Here is a 21286-nt window from a genome sequence, read left to right on the forward strand (position 1 = left end):
CTGAGAGCATTGAAGCCTCACCTGTGGTGTGTGAAAACTTTTTACATTTTTTCATCAACAAGGTTGTGTCAACTAGGGCCCTTATTAGCCCTCCATCTGTTGATGTGTTTGATTCTGTCACTTGTAAAGCCGTGTTGTATCAGTTTGAGCCTGTGACACTCTCCTGTTTAGAAAAAGTATTGTGTCAGATGAAGCCTGCTGGCTCACCTAATGATCATGTTCCTCCACGCCTGTTTAAAGTGTTTCCCACAATGGCTTCGTCTGTCCTACACTGCGTCAATGGAAGCTTGATAAATGGGGTAGTGCCTGCTTGCCTGAAGCATGCGGTTCAACCGTTGATAAAGAAGTCTGGTCTTGATCCTAGTGATCTATTCAACTTTCGCCCTATTTCTAAATTACCATTTTTGTCAAAGGTGTTGGAGAAAATTGTTTTTAATCAGTTGAAAGCTTTTTTAGATGAGCATGAGATCCCTCAGGTCTTTCAATCTGGTTTTAAGAATTTTCATAGTACTGAGTCAGCTTTGATGAGGGTTTTTAATGACATGTTGGGGTCCACTGATTCTGGTCACACTGTTGTTTTGGTGTTGTTGGATCTGACCGCTGTGTTCAACACAGTGGCTCATGAGATCCTCCTGGATCGCCTTAAGAATGTGGTAGGCATTCAGGGCTATGCTCTAGAATGGTTCAGATCCTACTTAACGGATAGGAGTTTCTGTGTAAGACTTGGAGATTTTGTTTCCTCCACAGCTCCTCTGTCATGTGGTGTACTACAAGGGTCCATTCTTGGGCCACTTCTTTTTTCATTGTATTTGCTTCCGCTGGGATCAGTTTTTCGTAGATTTGGGGTGTCATTTCACCTTCATGCTGATGACAGTCAAATCTATGTGCCCCTAAAGCGTGAGAATGCTTTTGGTGCCAATCATCTTCTGGAGTGCATTGAGAACATTAAAGACTGGATGTCTGCAAACTTCCTACTCTTTAATGAAAAGAAAACTGAAGTTCTTCTGGTCGGGCCAAGTAAATCAGGTAGTTGTGGTTCAATAAACCTTGGACCATTGACACAATGTATTAAATCTACGGTTTGCAACCTCGGTGTGAGAATGGATAAAGATTTTAAGCTTGATAAACAAATCAATGTTGTTGTGAAGGCAAGTTTCTTTCTTCTGAGGCAGCTAGCTAAGATTAAGTCCTCACTTTCAAGGCATCACTTGGAGATTTTAATCCATGCTTTTGTTATGACTCAGCTGGATTATTGTAATGCACTGTACACTGGTATTAGCCAGGCCTCACTTGCACGGCTGCAGCTGGTCCAGAATGCTGCAGCCCGTCTTTTGACTGGATCCCGGAGGTATGACCATGTTTCGCCCATTCTTTTTTCCCTTCACTGGCTGCCTGTTCGCTATCGTATTGATTTTAAAATTAAATTGTTTGTTTTTAAATGTCTTAATGATCTTGCTCCACGGTATCTGTCTGACCTGCTCGTGTCTTATTCCTCATCATGTTCTCTTAGGTCACGAGATCAAGCTTTGCTTGTAGTTCCTCAGACAAAGCTCAAACGTAGAGGTGATAGAGCTTTTTCTGTTGTTGGTCCCAGACTGTGGAATGACCTGCCTCTCTGTATCAGGCAGGCGGAGTCACCTCTAGTTTTTAAATCTCGTCTTAAAACATACTTGTTTTCTTTGGCTTTTGATGAGAGGGTTGATGATTTTATTGTTTTTAAAAACTTTTATTGTTGCCAATCTATTTATTTATTTATTTATTGATTGATTGGTTGATTTTATGTCATTGTACAGCGCTTTGGTCAACTTTGTTGTTTTTATATAAACTGGATTGGATTGGATCACGTGATAAATCTGTTTCCGGGTCCAAAGACCTCCAAGTTTACAATTAAAGTTACATCTGTTTGATCCTTTTAAGGATCTACAGTTTAAGCTTAGTTTGTGTTTACATTGTGCGTAAACCTCTGTCCCTCTCTTCTCTGCCTCCACCTCCGTTAACCGCATTCATCTGGTTCTATGGTCAGAACACTTAATAAAACTTTTTTTTCTTTTACTTTACATATTTTATTATGCACAGGTAAAATATACATGTCTGTTTGTTAATAAAAATTATTTATTACAATAAACAGGACGTTAAAGTGCAAACTTCACTTTCTCCCCAAACGACATGAACAGGAAGCGATCGCAGCTCGCAGCAACTCCCATTGAAAATAACGGAGAAACAACCTGAGCGTCTGACATTTTTACATAAAACAAACGCAGTAACAACGTCTAAAAACCCAGTTAATACGAGGTCTATTAGAAAAGTATCCGACCTTATTATTTTTTCAAAACCATATGGATTTGAATCACGTGTGATTGTGTCAGACAAGCTTGAACCCTCGTGCGCATGCGTGAGTTTTTCCACGCCTGTCGGTTGCGTCATTCGCCTGTGAGCAGGCTTTGAGTGAGGAGTGGTCCAGCCCCCTCGTCGGATTTTCATTGTCAGGAAATGGCGGAATGATTTGGGCTTTTTTTCCATCAGAATTTTTTCAGAAACTGTTAGAGACTGGCAGCTGGAAACCATTAGAAAAATTGATCTGGCTTTCAGTGAAAATGTTACGGGCTTGGTAGAGAATAAGGAGTGTTACTGTCGCTTTAAGGATGGCCCCCAGCGGCTGTGGGGCGCGCCGCGCTTCGAAGCCGCCATCGACAGGCTGAACGACCATTTCATTTCTAAACGGGTGGCTGTCTGGATCCGTGACCATCGTGTGCCATTTCTCTATTTATCACAAGAGCTGGACATCAACCATTTTCCGGCAGATTTCACTTTTAACAAGAGATTTTGTCATGGAAAGCCGAGCGGAGGCTTCGCGCGTCATGATGGATTCACTACTGGAGCGAGAAAAAAACCACCTCCGTTTTGGTCTCACAGGACGGCTTTGAGATGGCGTTCAGACAGCTGTCAGTGGTTTTTCCATCGAGTGATTATCCGAGAAATTGTGGATGTGCCTGGACATGCCAGAACATGTCCCGTGAGGCTTCATCACGGTGTTGCTGTGCGCCATGCGGCACCGTCGCGACGCGCGGTATTCCACCGCACGTCAGTCTCTATGTGCCGAAAAAGTGCTGATGTCCACGTCTTTTCACAATTCCTGTGCTAGTCAGACGACGTCCCGGATAAAACATAGCATCCAGTTTGGAAATGAATGGCACATTCCACTGTTACAGGAGTTTTTGTCATGGAAAGAGGAGCGGAGGCTTCACGTGTCACGGCGGTGCCGCATGGCACACAGCAACGCCGTGATGAAGCCTCACGGGGCATGTGCAGGCACATCCACAATTTCTCGGATAATCACTCGATGGAAAAACCACCGACAGTTGTCTGAACGTCATCTCAAAGCCGTCCTGTGAGACCAAAACGGAGGTGGTTTTGTCTCGCTCCAGTAGCGAATCCATTGTGACGCACCAAGCCTCTGCTCGGATTTCCATGACAAAATCTCTTGTTAAAAGTGAAATCTGGGGGCCGTCCTTAAAGCGACAGTAACACTCCTTATTCTCTACCAAGCCCGTAACATTTTCACCGAAAGCCAGATAAATTTTTCTAATGGTTTCCAGCTGCCAGTCTCTAACAGTTTCTGAAAAAATTCTGATGGAAAAAAGCCCAAATCATTCCGCCATTTCCTCACAATGAAAATCCGACGAGGGGGCTGGACCACTCCTCACTCAAAGCCTGCTCACAGGCGAATGACACAACCGACAGGCATGGAAAAACTCACACATGCGCACGAGGGTTCAAGCTTGTCTGACGCAATCACACGTGATTCAAATCCATATGGTTTAAAAATAATAAGGTCGAATACTTTTCTAATAGACCTCGTATATCCAGGAGAGTTTTAGGCACAATATACAAAGAGTTTTATATTGTGGGTCATTGGGTCGTTTCTGTTGTCATGATTTAAAAAGAGTAAACACAGTTGTTTGACAATAAATGGCTTCGCACAACCACTAACCATGAGGGGAAAAAAGTTAGAGTGTTATTATTCATATTCTCTGGGAAATGGCCAAAAAAATTATAAATTCTGCTAGAGTATGTAAACATTTGAGCACAACTGTATGTGTCAGCACTGCGTTAGTGGAGCGTCTTGTCCACCACATGTCTCGACCAGTGACCACTGGGATAGACTCCAGCCCCTCCACTCCTTTAACTCCTTTAATCTTTAACTGGAGTAAGCAGGGCCAGAAAATGAATGAATGATGAATGAGAAAATCAGATGTGAAGTTAGACATGATAATTTCAAAACATACCAGTCACAAATGTAAAAAACAAGTCAGGATCTAAGTGTGAAGTAACCGGTGTCCTTCATGTGTCCTCTTAGCCCTTTATGTCTCCGCGGTACCCTGGTGGCCCCAGGCCCTCCCTCCGTATGCCAAATCAGCCAACTGGAAGCATCCCTGGGTCACAGCCTCTCCTGCCAAACAGCCTGGACCCCACCAGACCTCAAGGTGCTGACAGACACATGCTGACGTGTGTCATGTTGGTGACGTTGGTTATGAAATGATGTACAACTGAGGCTGATCTGTGTTTTACCATAGGACATCCAAACATGGGAGGTCCAATGAGAATGAACCCTCCCCGAGGTATGGGGGGCATGGGCCCACAGGTAAGTAGTGTCTGCACACATCTTTGGTTTTGTTTAGGCTGCTGTCAGTAGTCTTCTTTCTTCTGACTTGCTGAAGGTTGCTGGGACTTACTAGTACGAGCAAGTCTGCTTTGTGGTGACGCAGCTGAGGTTTGAATGAGAGCCTGTTTGCATTTTGCTAAGATCTAACGTGTGTTTTTCTTTATCCTAAATTCATCAGCAAAATGTGGCCAATAAGTGTCAGTGTTGTTTTGGACTGACCACATTCTGTGGGTCGGTGTTAACTCAAGAAAACCTAAAGAGCTGCACTGCTCTTGTTTTCTTTGGTTTGTTCTCTATTTCATAGGTCGATGTCAAGGATTTTGCCCATGAACATCTCAAGTTTGGCTTTAATCTCTTTTACCGTTCTCATTAAACGCAGTGCACGTCGTGTCTAATGCAGTCAGACTTAAAGTGCAACTGACATGGTTTTTTATGCTTTACATAACAGGATTGTATGTACTGGACTAAGTCCCAAATAATACACTAAAGATGCTATAAATAGACATTTGGTTCTTTTATAAGATTTAAAATTTCCTGAGAAAAATTGTGCCTACAAAACTTCCTTGAAGCAGAGGGCACATGTGACATCACTCCAGGAATACATAGCTTGGCTCCCCACTTGAATGAACAGACACTGCAGCCTGAGATTGGTAAGAAAAGGCATCGTTCAGCATGAAAGTATCAGGAGTTGTATCTGAGTGCTCAAATGAGGTAGAATGTCAGCATTCTGAAGGACTCAAAGTGGCACCGAACACAGCACAAATGTGTCCAGCAAGAAATTGGATCTACATTTGGAGCGTACATGTTTGTAACGATTCCTTCATGGTGGGACCTCTGCTTTTATCTGAAACGGGAATAAACATAACCTGAAAACACGTTAAAACCAAAAGCACTATGTTCCAAAGCCAGAGGAAAATAGGCGTCTTGAGGATTCTAGATAAAAGTCAGGGGTCAGTCCTTTGCCATTTCTGATTCTTTTTTTTTCTAATAGTAGTGTTATGTGTGCTAATGTGGCAAGTTCAGGCACATAATAATTCTGACATGCACATTGATAAGCATTGATAAGAAGGACCATCACATCTGCCAGCTTCCGCCAGGCACATTCTGCCCGCGTTACATCGCATTTCATCCACAGCACGCTGCATTTAGTCAGTTGCTCATTTCATTTTGACTGCGACACATTGGAGCAAACTCTGTACTGAACATACAGGGCGCATACCTTCCACACACAGAGCAAGATGCACAACAGTCCTGACACTCACTATGCGCCCAAGCCACCTATTGATTTTTTTATGTGAATGGAGATATTTTTTAAGATTGCTTGTACAGATGTGATTTATTTTAAGAATGAAGGTGGAAAATCCCTGTTTAAAAAATAAATAAAATAAAAACACTGTGTGCATATGGCCCAGTCTTGTATTAAATTTATTTTGGCAAAATCCTGGTAGTTTTATATGTAACATGTCATTAAATATGTTTTTATTTAATAAATGTAATGACCATTTAATATTATTGAGCTGTTGTGGGGTATCGCGTTTCTGTTGCATGGGTCCCCGTCAGAGTCACTGTGATATCTGCTCTCTTTGTCGTTAGGCTGATCACCAAATGCAGTTACAGTGTTGTCTTGACTGTTATGTCAAGCTTGCCGAAATTGACAAAGTGACGTTTTCCTGCTTGTGGGGATCAACAGTGTTTGCGTGTGCTGAGTGGGTTCAGAGTAGCGCGGGGAGCCTGCTGAAGTCCCATTGTGACATCACACTAAGATATTACCTTGTTCCAACTGCTTTTAATCTCATTGAGGCCAAACTAAATGTGTCTTAGGATCACAGTTCAGTCATTACAAAACACATGCAATCACAAAATAATGTGAATCAGTGAAAAAAAAGCCGTCATGTTAATTACACTTTAAGATTGATCAGGAAATTACAATTTTGTACTTGCCCAAGAAAAGACCACACTTACCCGTTGACAGTGTTGTGCCCTGCATATGAAGATTTTGGACTATTACAGGCTATAACGTAAAAATCATGTAAGTATTTGATGTCTGTATTAACTCATCAGGACAGTGAAATAGGGGCAGGCAGCACGGTGGATTAGTGGTTAGCACTATTGCCTCACAGCAAGAAGGTCGTAGGTTCAATCTTCAGCTGTATCCTTTCTGTGTGGAGTTTGTGTGTACTCCCCGTGTTTGTGTGGGTTCTCTCCGGGTGCTCTGGCTTCCTCCCACATCTAAAGACACACAGGTTAGATGGACTGGAATCTTTAAATTGTCTGTAGGTGTGAATGTGTTTGTTTGTCTGTATGTGACCCTGTGACTGACAGACTGGCGTCCTGTCCAGGGTGAACCCTGCCTTGCACTCTATGACTGCTGGGATAGGCTCCAGCCTCCCGAGACCCTTAATTGGAGTAAGCGGTTGAAGATGAGTGAGTGCCAATGAAATATGAGCTTTGGTGCCCCAAACTGGCACATTTAAAAATATATATTGCAGTCTGGCCACCATGCCATCTTGAAGTCAACCCCCGTACTTACACCTGCACTCAGGCAAACCTTTTTTTTTTGGGGGGGGGGGGGGGGCGGTGACAGTAGCATGCACTGTTTAAAAAAAATTTTTGAAAAAACTCAAGGTAACGTGTTGCACAGACATTTTTAAATACTCTGAACTTAAAATCGTTTTATGTTGAGTAAAGTCATGGAGTATCTTGAACTTTTCTCACCTTTTTTGTATAATGTAAACAAATAAAGCACTCTTTGTCTGTTATTCTCTTAACATTAGCCAGTCACCAAAATACCAACACGGCAGATGCTGTTAATAAAGAATGCAGGAGCGTCCGTCAGAACAACTGTCCCAGCCATATTTTGTGCTGAGGTCTTGTTGTCTTTTTAAAGGAAATCCTGAAATGCTGCAACAGCAAACAAGCAGACTGCAAACTACACACAATCATTTTTGCTCTGTAGAAGAGAAACTTTGGTTTTGAACAGCTCAACACCTTTTCACCTCTTATTTCAGTTTAATACCCGTGTTAGTTGTCTAGAGTTTGTTTGGCCGGACAGCTGCACCCGGACACCTCCCGCTCCATCCTCACCTCAAACAAAGACTTGCTCGCTCCCCGTGCCCCTCAGTCCACTTCTCTGACATGGTGGCTGGGTGACTTTGGCAGCAAAAGCACCAGCAGCTGGTGTGACATCTGCTAGACAAGTGTAATCATCTGCCAAACAAAACTCTTGCTCTGACTGGAGCTGCTCTCTGGCCTGCCCCTATAAGCGCTCTATCTGTTGTTCTCTCCCTTCCTCATTCACACACACACACACACACACACACACAGTACACAAAGTGTGGTGCCAGCCAAACTGGCCTGCTGGGCAGCCATGAAAACATACATAGAAACACACAAAGGGGAACATGGACACATAGAGACGAAGGCTGTGCTGACATTAGAGACTGAAGCGGTACAGAGGCCAGCTTTCTTGTAGCTTGGGCATCTGTGGCGTGTACGAGTGTGCGTGATGATTGCATCACATTAGATACATTTGTGTGCCATACATTCCCTGACAACAGGGTCTGACCAAAATCAGTGCCATCACATTGCTTACTTTTTTGAAAATGTTTCTGGACATTTCACATTTTGTCTCTCTCTTCTCTCTCAGTAGCTGTTCATCAAACGATGCTGCGAATTTTGTCACCTTTTTGATCCTAGTCAGATCATTGCCATGTTAAGTGTCATCTCACCTCCACACCAGTCAATTCTCAGCCTATATGCTAGGCTGATTTATGGTCCATTTTCCTCATATGACTGCTTCATGTGGCACCGTCACATGCACTTTACATTTTTTGGTGAACCTGCCAACTAATGGCCACTAACACTCCCACTGGTCACCCGACATACATACAGGTCACGTAAAGAATTTATGACAACCATCACAACAACAAAAATTAGAGCTTGCCAAAAATTGCCAACATTGCAAAAAATAAGCTTTGAACTGAGCACGAAAATAGCCATAAACACACACATGTACTGGACATATGTTGCCCACATACAGGCTACCGACAATCAAACACTAGTATACAAATAATAAATGTTTGAGTTCAATGGTACGAATATTTCATGAGGTGAAAGCATTCAATGAGGTGAAGCCGAGTTGAATGGGATGTTCCAGCTTTCACCAAATTAAATATTCGTTCCATTGAAATAATGTAAAAACATTAATTATTTGTTTTATATAATGGCTAAAATAGATTCTTGTCATTTGATATTTTATTTATTTATAAACAACAGAAAAGGGACTTACATTTTGGTGTTCCACTGCTGCTGAAGTCCAACATGAACTTTAAATAGGAGTCCAAATTATGACGTTTAGTCCAGTGATGCTGTGCACTGAATTTGTACCCCCCCCCCCCCCCCCCACACACACACACACACACAAGACTTTGCATAGTTCCTCAGTCCAGCCAAAAATCACGTCAGCTTTTCATCTGAACAATCTTCAGGCATTCAGATGGCTTACAGCGGAGTGGATTTTGTGTGTGTGTGTGGTGTTACAAGAACGAACATCGTTAGTTAAGCCTGGGTCCCACCGAATAATGAAGGATGAATGAGCCATGCAGCATGTTTTCTTTCCTATGAGAGGGTTTCTTCAACTATTGTGGGAGAATAGTGGCTCTGAGAGGCATTATCTTCAGTTAACGAGGCTCCTCTTTGAGCGTGGCGCTAATTTCAAGAAGTTCAAAATTTAGCAACAACAGCGTGAGGCAGTTTGTGTGCGAGTTACTGTGATGACTTAGAGGCATTTGTGTGGTGCTTACGAGGCTGCTAAAAGCCCATTATCCGTGCACCTGGCAGCTACGCAGGACCTGAGAGGCAACTTTGGGAGCAGCTGCCCTCTTGCGCACACAATTCCACCTGCTCTGTGTGCTGGACGCTATATATAAAATAATTATTCGGTAGCAGATTAATCATTTTCTGCCAAACCTTGAATGCTGAAAACACCTCTAATCGCTTCTGGAATCACAGAGGACTGTTTCATCTGGGCGCTTTTTTTCCTCTCTTTCCTGCTCCATGTGGAATGTATTTTGAACAGCTTAAGGTAACTATTTTTAATGTTTTTATAGCTTGATAAAACAGTTCATAGCTGTTAGGGTATGTCTGTGGTTGATTTTATATCTTGTTAATGGATCACATGAGCTCCGCTGTGTGTGCGCACTGCGCATGGAGGCAATGACTCATCACACTCCAAACAAGCATTTATGTTGTGAAAGTGTAGTGAGACGGACCCACAACAGGGGGCGCAAATTAACGGACAATGAAAGAGTCAAATATGAACACTTTACTGTTGTGAAAAGCACAACCAAACACAGCAGATTACAGAATATGTACAATAGTCAATTAGCAAAGGTGACGTGTGGGCAGGCTCGAGGATAGAGGACGTCTGTCCTGAGAAGAACCGGAACCACACGATTTCCTCTGCCACCGAACCCGGAGAATACTGGAGCCGCCAAATCCCGAACACCCCAGGTGGCCACTGTCTCCGCGTGTCGGATCTGGTATTGCTGGCGAGGAGCAGAGACAATCAGATGTGGGTGTGTGAACACCCAGTAACAACAACGGTGGGAATTCCACCTCCACCTCTAACACACACTCGTGCAGTGTCTGAGTAACCACTTATCTGGATATGCAGGCTGAGAAGGTTACCTCCTAAGGTAGACGATATCTCGGCAACGAGGTGGAGATGACGTCCGGTCTTTATGGAGTGGGATGATGAAGTGTAGATGGGTGACAGCTGTCAAGAGATAATGAGTGACAGCTGTCACCCCCGGCTGTGTCCGTGGCGGCAGCGCCCTCTCGTGCCTGAAGCCCGCACTTCAGGCAGGGCGCCCTCTGGTGGTGGGCCAGCAGTACCTCCTCTTCTGGCGGCCCACACAACAATTTAGGCAGAACGCCAGCTCACAAAAGAGTGATTTTTCAGTCAATACTGGAGGAACACAAAGTTAAAATTTCGATGACTGCGTGAAAGTGGATGTGTGTTTAAAGCCGTGGAAGAAATAATTCCAGTGAAGCCGCTAAAAGCAGACCAGAGCTGTGCAGCCACACAGAAGGAGAGTGCGCAAAAGAGTGATTTTGAAGACAGAACACAAAGTTATATATATATGAAAGTGATTCACAGGTGTATATAATTAAAGCGCCCACCTCATTCTGTATGCAGAACAGCACCACGAGCAAAAGAGCGATTTTGCAGAAATAAACTGACAAACACAAAGTTGAAAGTGGGATCGGGGGGTGACTGTGTTTAAAGCCAGGGAAAAAATAAAGCCAGCAAGCCACGGATGGAAAGGAAGCCAGTGAGAAGGAGGACAGAGGTGGCTGTCCATGAACGGACAGCAGCGTGCACGCAAAAAAGCAATTTTGCAGAATTTAACGGGCAAACATAAAGTTAAAAGAAAGCCGCAGAAGAAATAAAGCCAGCGAGGAGCACAGAGGTGGCTGTCCAGGAACCCTTGTTTGGTTCTAGCTGGTCTGGTGCATTACAGGTGGACAGCAGCCTGGTGCACAGCGCACAACCACGGGACTGTACTGGAGCGTCTATTTTTGGACTGCATTTAAAAATGTGACATCTTTAAATGCTGCTGTGAATCTGTGAATTGAAAACCCACACTTTAAAGGGACCAGGTGTGGGAGAGCTGGAGGTTTGGACCAAACCCATGCCTAAACGTGCGCCAACGTGGCATTATCATGGCACTATCACGGCACTACGTGGCTTAGTGTGGCTGATACGAGCCATTCAAGGCTCTAATGACAGGTCGGTTGTGGCTCACTAGAGGCTGTTACGTGGCACATGCGGGGTACAGAGAGGCACAGAGAGGCACCTTCATAGCGGATACGTGATAGATGAAAACGTGGGTCATTCTTCGAATAATCGCTAACACACCCATGTGTGGCTCATTATTCATGGCTTATTATTCGGTGGGACCCAGGCTTTAGCTCAATCCAATCTTTGTCCCGCTTGTGTCGTTGTCCCACGCTCACACAAGCGGGACAGTGCTTGTGCACGCGTGTACTACCAAAAAAAAGAGAGACTCAGTGCAGCAAAAAAAAAAAAAACTCCAGCTTTTCATTCTAACGTCCTGCTAACAGCCTCCAAATGCCTTACAGCACAGTGGATTTTTTTGTGTGTGTGCGTGCATTGTGTGTGTGTGTGTGTGTGTGTGTGTGTGTGTGTGTGTGTGTGTGTGTGTGTGTGTGTGTGTGTGTGTGTGTGTGTGTGTGTGTGTGTGTGCGCGCGCACATGCAGAGTGCAATGGTACCAAACATATGGAACCAAATCGCACTCTAAATGCAATGCAACACAAATGGGACAATAATCCATGTCACGTGACATACAAAGCACCAATCAAATGACAAGGGTCCACTCAGATGTTATATAATTAGGGTTACTTGCATCACTGAGCTTCACATCTTTGCACCAGACCTCCAGCAGGTGTGAGGTGACGTGCTGATTGTGTGTGCATCTGTGTGTGCAGAACTACGGTGGCGGGATGAGGCCTCCCCCAAACTCGATGGGTCCTGGGATGCCGGGCATGAACATGTAAGTCTACTGACTAGAACATTTGCCATTTCCAAACGAAAGCTGAACTGAAAGGAAAGTACTTTTTAATTTATTACCTCCGCCAACAAAGCTGGAGAAGGTAATGTTTTCACCCCTATTTGTTTGTTTGTTTGTTTGTCTGTTTGTCAACAGCTTGGAGCCCACAATTTTTCATGTCATTAAGAAGATTTTTACTGAAGATTCATATCCTGATGGTGATACAGTTTTCAAGGTCATAGGTCAAAGGGTAAAGTCAGGAAAAATCTTGGAAAAATTCAAAAATTCATTATTCCCAAAAAAGAGCAAATTTCTTTCATATTTGAGAGTGTTTTGTAGGATGTATCCAATATCAACTGACAACGTTTGATCCGGATCTAATCCAGATTACAGATTTTGTGCCCATTTGAATTTAACATCGAAACCCCCATTGATTGTATCTTTTACATTATATCTTAATCAAACGTGCCTCAATCACTCTCATATTTGAAAGTGAGGTGCAGACTGACACTCACTAAAAAGTTTGATCCGCATCTGATCCGGATTGTGGATTTTGTAGACATTTAAATTTAATATTGAAAAGCCCATCTGGTGTACATTTTGCATTATATCTGAATCAAAACTGCCTCAGTCAATCTCATTTATGACAATGAGGTGCAAACTGGGGCTCTTAATGACTAGACTAAGTTTGATCCACATCTGATCCGTATTGTGGATTTAGCAGATATTTAAGCGCTTTTGATCTATATTTTGTATTTTAGCTTATAAAAAGTCACTTCTAACAGGACTTTGACCTTGAACATCTTTTCCAAGGTAAAAATTTGTGGAATTGGAAACTAGCGTTGGCGGAGGTTTGCGCTCTACGAGTGTGGTGCTCTAGTTTAATGAGTTATAGGCGTTATTGTTACATTGCAATAACATTCTAGTCACACTGCCATCTGCTGAGATTTGGAGATGTTGCAGTGACTCTACAAATAGGAAGGGACTTGGACAAATGATCACATTTTAAGTTGACCTGCAACATCTAATGAGCATTTGCAGTCAGCATTATATATGCAGCTAACAGTTGTAGTGTCTTCTTGGGCTTCCCCCTCAGTAATTGCATTTTAAAATGCAGATTTGTTTCCAAGCTGTTTGTTGCAACGACTTGTTGGACTTTTTCTGCACAATTGGAAACATGCCACTGTGCCTCCAGTTAAAGAATGCGCTCTACCCAAGGGATGGTGACCAAAAATCAGAAATACTGTTTTTGTGATGTATTGCGTTGAAGTAATTGACTTGATTTTGCTTGTGAAATCAGAATACACTGCAATATTGTTGTTGTTTGTATGTGTCCGCTATCACCACGATACTGTAACTGGGATCTAACTGTATCCACCTTTGAGTCAACAAGGTTACGATTTTGTAACAGCAACAATAAAAACCTTTTAAATTTCCAGTGCCCGTGCAAGTACAAGATTTTTTAATTTGTTTTCATTTTTATGTTATTTTGACAGGTTGTCAATCCTGCTGTGTTTTTTTTTTTTTTTTTCAGGGGTCCCGGTGGAAGAGGTCCGTGGCCAAACCCCAACACCAACTCGGTGAGTCGCCTTCACTTATACCTTCATCTCCAGCATGAATATGTTCACAGCGTGTCATGTCTTGATCCTCCTCTCATCTGTTCCCTGTACAGATAGCTTATTCATCTTCATCTCCGGGCAACTATGTGGTAAGTGTCCCGTCATGGACTCACATTTGACCGTGGGCGCCATACAGGCCATAAATCAGCTGTCAAGCAGTGATATCTAACAGGCACACTGCCATCTACATGCACTCGGTGCTCATTTCTCTCCTCATTTTGCTTCCCCCCTCAGGGCCCTCCGGGGGGAGGCGGCCCACCAGGAACTCCCATCATGCCTAGCCCCGGAGGTGAGTTATACTCTTTGGTTTGCCTTCTGGCTGTGCAACATAAAACCATTACTCTGCGAGGAACATGTCTCTTTTTGTGACCGCAGCAGTGATTCTTAAAGTCTTTGGAAGTCGGCCTTAGGATTATTTTCTAACATCTGAAACAGTGATGAATGGCAAAATAGTGTGAGGTGTGTGCTTTTAAAAGTGGTGCTAAACTACAGCAGTATAAATCAGCATTGTTAGAGTTCAACCATTAAACAAAAAAAGGTTATAAGGTAACATACCTTTCCTTTTCAGTTGCATTTGCCTTTTGTAAAAAATTGTTGTTAGTTGTTAGTGCCAACAACATTTTTATCTTGAGTGTTAAAGGGCATGTCACATGTTTTTTAACACAACGCATCATCAAAGTAGTCATGATTTTAAATCTACCCATGCACATGCGGTAATAATCAGTGGTCGCCGATGTATTTTATTGCTTATTATTCCTCTTACTCAATGCGTCAGTGGGTGCATTTCCAGAAAACGTCTTACTCAGCATTTCTTGGCATGTGACGTACATTTTAGGAAAAGTAGAAAATCCGGATGACTGTCAGAGTGAAACGAACGCTGCTACATCCAATAGTGAACCTTCTGAGCTTTCATTCAAAAGTGAAGGTTCGGATTTACATAGAATGTACAGAATTGAGATGATACACTTCAGCCAAGAAACTCTTAACTTTTTCAGAGACTTTCAGATTTTGGATCCTAACGTGGTGATGCTGCTGTCTGTGTTGCAGGACACTATTTTACTCCTGCAAGGAATGCGCATGTGTAAGGTCTCCATGATGCTGTTTTTAAAGGCAGCCTGAACATGCAGATGTATTTCTTACATTGGAAAAAGTCAGAATACGTTATTTTCAGGAGATAATGGACTTTCTATCTAACATGCCAGAATTGTGAGAGAACTTAAGGAGCTGACAACGGAGCTGCCATTTGACATTATTCTCTAGCTGGTGATCACACACGATCCGTGCATGAGGACTTATAGTGGACATGGACATTGTTCGCTGGCTGTTTTTAATAGGCTGCGTTCATGATGAACGTGCATGCTTACTAAGACTTCTCACAGTGGTGACCGGCTGCTCCTTTTACCATTACTGCATCAAAATTAACAGTTATCACTTACAAATGAGTCATCATAACATGACATCACATTTATGGAAACTTTGCAATTAATCTGTGGCTTCATTCTTAACGTTAGTAGCTACATTCCAGTCAAGCGTACGCTGGGACGTCTTCCTCAAAGCTACGTAAACATTGTCAGAAAAACACTTGGAAAAATGAGTACTCATGGGTACTCTTTTTGGAAGTCTGGCTGTTTGTTGCGAAAGCCATGAACTTTGAGACCGGTCACAGAAGTCCACAAAGTAATCCCGGTGTATCATTGGATGGTCACTAACAGCCTAAATTGAAGCTGTTATGATTTTGGTGCAAAATGTCCTTAGAATGTTGCAGCTGAGATAAAGCTGAGCTGACACGTGTCAGTCTGCAGTCAGCTGAGTGATCCACCTCCCATCTGTGTTTGGGATCCACACTGTGGACTGCGTCCTGAAGCCGCTGTCCGTCTCTCGGCCTGCACAGAGCTTCTTTTTGTCTCTGCTATTTATTATTTATATATACATACTTCCATTGTGATGTGTTGCCAAGGCAACCTTGTGCACAAAATGCTTCTGCTCACACGTACACTGGGAGGGAAAACATTTCTACTGCAGACATCCTTGAACACATGCTCATGCACCCCCCCCCCCCCAAAAAAAAGACCACCAGCACCATAAAAATGCCCACCCCCTCTCAGTTGTACCACCACATCTGATGAGGAGATTACAACTCAACACAGAAACACGAACAGACAGGAATCTCATTGTCGTGTGCACACAATCTCCCTTTCTTCCTCCTATCTTTCAGTCTTTTCTTATTTTCCTGCGTACGTGTGTGTGCTACACTGCAGCTTTGTGCCTTCAGTGTCAGATCAAGATGACCTTGTACTAAATGAATCTTCTTTAAACAGAAACTCATAGTACTGTGTGTCTACAAAGCAAACTGGCTTTAATCTGTTTCATTTATGACTGATTTCTTCCATAAAATTGGAATTTGTCCTGCAAACCAGAACCCCTGAGCCATGGGTGCTGGCTGAATGTGGGGCAGGAATGCTCATGTTAAATGGAGAGTAAGTTTTATTAGAAAGGTGGGAGGAATGAAAGAGCAGTGATGCAAAGGTCCATTCACGAGCAACCCAATGAGCAATGAGCATCTTTAAGTAATTCGGTGTAGAGCTGGAGTCTTTTTAATGTCCAGTTTTATTTTACTGCCGTCTGTCAAGAAGACTAAACCCAGGATCCTCTCTGGACTGTATTTCTGTGCTTGAAACCCCGGGTAACCGTTAATTATGGAAAAACCTGCGCATCACTGCACCAGATCTGTGCATGTGTCTGTATGTCCTCCACCAGGAGAAAAAGATTTGAAATTACAGAAAAATATGAGACAAAAATATCATGGCATTCTGCAAAAAATATTAAACAGCCTTTAAAAGTTTAGTATGTTTACTATGTAACTAAAGATTAAAACTATTATGCCAAATGTGTGGACTATTTTACCTTTAAAAACACAGTATTTATTTGAAGTAATAAAACTACACTTTGTAGATGATCTCCGGCAACTTATGAGAGGTTTTATTGCATTTAATCAGGTTTTGCACAGTCACTTTATGATTGCGTGGGTTCGGACTGGGACGAGCAGTACATAGGCCGGGGTCCAGTTCCAGCTCTGTCCTTGACTCTACCTGTCTGCATCTTCAGACAAGACACTTCACCTGCATCGTCTCAGTCCATCCAGCTGTAAATGGGTGCCGGCCTCGGCTGGGGAAGGTCTGCTTTGATAGACTGGTCTGTAGGAGTTGTATTTGCTTCATGCTCTGTTAGACGTACTTCATTTTAGTATCTGTTGGTAAACGTTTTTGTATTGTATATAAAGACTGGTGAAGAATGGTGAAGTGGTGACTCTAAATTTGACTTGAGGTATGAGTGACATTGTGAATGTGTTTGTCTGTATGTGGCCCTGTTCAGGGTGCACCCGACCTCTCGCCCTGTGACCTCTGAGATAGGTTCCAGTCCCCCCGTGACCTTTATCTGGAATCAGTGGGTTTACCGGCTACATGTATGCTGGGTGGGAGATTTCAGTTGCTGCACAAATTTGGAGATGTGAAGGACACGTGTTAAATGGTGTGAATCAGCTGTGCTCTAATTAACTCCCAGTAAAACTCCTGAAATTCACCTCTATTTTATAAATGTAGTTATGAAAATAAACATAGAAGGTGGAAAAAAAAACTCAATCAATGAACTCACACTTGTTATAAATAATTCTGTTCAAACTCTGTTCAGATCAAATTTAATTGACAAAGTTTTGTTTCTTTACAGACTCAACAAACTCAAGTGAAAACATTTATACAATGATGAACCCCATCGGACCGGGAGGAAACAGACCTAATGTGAGTAGTGTTATCTTCTTTTTGTAAATTTAAAAAATATTATTATAATTATTATTTTATGTTTTCTTTTATCGGCTCATATTTGACCATTAACAGTTTTTTTCTTATTCTAACTTTATATCTGAACATATATCTGTTACAGTTGAAAGCAGATATCAAATTTATGGTAGAGTTTGCCAGAAGGCACATGGGAGGCACTGGAGTCTAATGTTATGGCTTCATTTTAAAAGTCTTCATAGTGTCACTTGAGAAAAAAGCTCTGACTGATGAAGCATCAGATGTAGGTTTTTGCGTGCAGAGTCACACCCACTGTGGCTTGTAACTGTTTCAATGTCTCGGTTGCTTCTCAAACTGTTTTTGAGAATAGTTTGCTCTCGATATATTTAACTTATAATGTGCCAAAGTGATTCCACTTCTTAATCGTTCATTTAACTGATCTACAGAGGATGTGTTGCATTTGAAATGGAAATGCAACATTTTATCCGCTTGCAAATAAAATGAGCAAATAATGCGGGTCTCATAAAAAGTACGGAATTTCAAACATCGTTTTCCAGATTTGGATGAAATTATCTTCAATTTTAAGCAACATGCTGCACAACCATCTGACATTCATCATTTCCTCTGTAATGTTCTGTGATGTCCAAAATAACAAAACAAATCTTTGTTTTAGATTAGATTAGATAGAACTTTATTGATCCCTTGGGGAGACTCCCTCAGGGAAATTGAGGTTCCAGCAGCATTGTATAGCAGCACACGGAGTAAGAAGCACAGAGTATCAAAAAGTGCAAGTAAAAAAACGCTTTGCAAATATGATGAGATCCCATTGAATGGTGAATTGCGCCTGCGCGTGCGGGGCTGCAGATCTGTTTGCTCGATTGAGTGTAATTTTGGACTTTTGTGCTTGTTTTGGGACTCTTTCTCCGATTCTAGTAATGCAAGTCAGCATTGATAGATTAGTTTACACAAGGAAGGAGTTACAGGCACTGAGAGACTATGCGAAGACGGGAATACTCCATCAGATTCCACCGGTGCTAAGGCGGAAGTATCGGGGTTGCCGAGCTGGACATAAAACACAAGACTAAAGAGAAGGCTAGAATCACCAGGCGGAGGGTTGTTAAACCACCGATCCCCTCAGTTGTTATGAGGAATGTCAACGCGCTATCGAACAAGATGGATGAGCTTACCACGTTGTTGGGCATCCAGCGAAGCTACAGAGAGAGCAGTCTATTGATATTCAAGGAGACATGGCTAGCTACATACTAGCTAATGTAGATCTGCCCGGCTTTTCCACTGTGCGAACGGACCGGGATCCCAATTCCAGCGGAAAGAGCAAAGGTGGGGGACTCATCTTGTATGCTAACAAGCGATGGTGCCATCCAAATCATCTGACGGTTAAAACAGTGATATGCAGCCGTGATCTGGAGCTGTTAGCTGTTAGCATCAAACCTCATCCATGTGCAGCCAATATATATTCCCAGAGTGAAAAGGCAACCTGTAACTACTAGGCAGGTCAGAAAGTGGTCCCCTGAAGCGGAGGACGCACTTAGAGACTGCTTTACCACCACTGACTGGAGTGTGTTTATGAATGTACATGGTGAGGACCTTGAGAGGGTGGTTGGGTGTATAACTGACTATTTGAACTTTTGTGTGGATGTGGTGGTGCCTGTGAAACCAGTAAAGTGTTTTCCCAACAACAAATCGTGGATAACCTCTGAGGTGAAGCAAGTCCCAAATAAGAAGAAGGAAGTGTTCAGGAGCAGAGACTGTGAGAAGTTGAGGGAGGTGCAAGATGAGGCTAAGATCTGCCTGAAGGAGGCTAGAGAGGCATACAGTAAAAAGCTGGAGAGGAAGCTGGGTGAAAACAACATGCGGGAAGTCTGGAATGGTATGAAAGCCATTACAGGCTGCAGCAGCAAGGGCAATGTGGGCTGCATGGACTTCCAGCGAGCAGAGGAACAGAACACCTTTTTTAATCGTTTCAGTTCCCCCCCAACGACCTGCTCACCCCCACAGCCCTCTCCAGGCTCCTCTGACCAACATTCTCCTGCAGTACCTTTGTGCACCTCTTTATCTCTGACAAAACTGCTCTCTACTCCCACCTCAACTCCTCCCTCAATCACGGCAGAACAGGTGACCAGGGAGCTGCGACGTCTGCATTCGAGGAAGGCCGCGGGTCCGGACCAGGTCTGTCCAAGGCTCCTAAAGACGTGTGCAGCAGAGCTGGGTGACCCTCTACAGCAGGTCTTCAACCTGAATCTGCGGCTGGGGAGTGTGCCCTCATTGTGGAAAACATCCTGCATTATTCCAGTTCCGAAGAAGTCTCGCCCTCTGGAGCTGAGTGACTACAGGCCGGTTGTGCTGCAGAGCCTTCAGCTTTCAGGCTCCTCTCCTGTGGAACCAGCTCCCAATTCAGATCAGGGAGACAGACACCCTCTCTACTTTTAAGATTAGGCTTAAAACTTTCCTTTTTGCTAAAGCTTATAGTTAGGGCTGGATCAGGTGACCCTGAACCATCCCTTAGTTATGCTGCTATAGACGTAGACTGCTGGGGGGTTCCCATGATGCACTGTTTCTTTCTCTTTTTGCTCTGTATGCACCACTCTGCATTTAATCATTAGTGATCGATCTCTGCTCCCCTCCACAGCATGTCTTTTTCCTGGTTCTCTCCCTCAGCCCCAACCAGTCCCAGCAGAAGACTGCCCCTCCCTGAGCCTGGTTCTGCTGGAGGTTTCTTCCTGTTAAAAGGGAGTTTTTCCTTCCCACTGTAGCCAAGTGCTTGCTCACAGGGGGTCGTTTTGACCGTTGGGGTTTTACATAATTATTGTATGGCCTTGCCTTACAATATAAAGCGCCTTGGGGCAACTGTTTGTTGTGATTTGGCGCTATATAAAAAAAATTGATTGATTGATTGATTGTGCTCACGTCCCACATGATGAAAACACTGGAGCGACTGGTTCTGCAGCTTGTGCGACCCCAAGTGCAGGCAGTGAGGGACCCTCTCCAGTTCGCCTACCAGGAGAGGGTGGGTGTTGAAGATGCTGTCCTCTACCTCCTGCACCGTGCCCTGACATACCTGGATGTGGGGGGATGCATTGTAAGGATGCTTTTCTTTGACTTCTCCACTGCTTTAAATACACTACATCACAGCCTTCTCCAGGAGAAACATCGTGGCTGTGGACCCCCACCTCGTGCTCTGGATTTTGGATTATTTGACCAACCGGCCACAGTTTGTACGTGTGGGGGGGGTGTAGGTCCTCTACATTGACCTGCAGCACTGGAGTACCTCAGGGCACGGTGCTTTCACTCCTCCTCTTCACCCTCTACACTACGGACTTTCACTACAACTCTGATACATGTCACATGCAGAAGTTCTCAGATGACACCGCAATTGTGGCGTGTATTGGGGGGGTGAAGAGGGGGAGTATAGGAGCGTGGTGAGGGACTTTGTGGGATGGTGCCAGCAAAACAAGCTCCTGCTCAACACCATCAAAACAAAGGAAGTGGTACTTGATTTCAGGCGGGCGCCTGCCTCTCTGCAGGCCATCGTAATTGACGGATCCGAGGTGGAGGTGGTTTCCACCTATAGGTACCTTGGGCTGCAGCTGGATAACAGGCTGAGCTGGGCAGCTAATAT

General features: G+C 43.5%; 1 protein-coding gene across 2 annotated transcripts in view; it reads left to right on the forward strand.

Annotated features, from left to right (window-relative positions):
* The window catches only part of ssbp4 (single stranded DNA binding protein 4), a 388170-nt gene that overhangs the window by 352308 nt on the left and 14576 nt on the right, over nt 1–21286 (forward strand). For both annotated transcript variants that reach the window (XM_034180216.1, XM_034180215.1), the window contains exons 7-13: nt 4358–4484; nt 4575–4642; nt 12178–12242; nt 13774–13819; nt 13912–13947; nt 14093–14147; nt 17582–17652. In XM_034180216.1, the coding sequence (XP_034036107.1) occupies nt 4358–4484; nt 4575–4642; nt 12178–12242; nt 13774–13819; nt 13912–13947; nt 14093–14147; nt 17582–17652 (468 nt within the window). The remainder of the gene's footprint in view (nt 1–4357; nt 4485–4574; nt 4643–12177; nt 12243–13773; nt 13820–13911; nt 13948–14092; nt 14148–17581; nt 17653–21286) is intronic.

Source organism: Thalassophryne amazonica, chromosome 10 (genome assembly GCF_902500255.1).
Source record: "Thalassophryne amazonica chromosome 10, fThaAma1.1, whole genome shotgun sequence".
NCBI lineage: Eukaryota > Metazoa > Chordata > Actinopteri > Batrachoidiformes > Batrachoididae > Thalassophryne > Thalassophryne amazonica.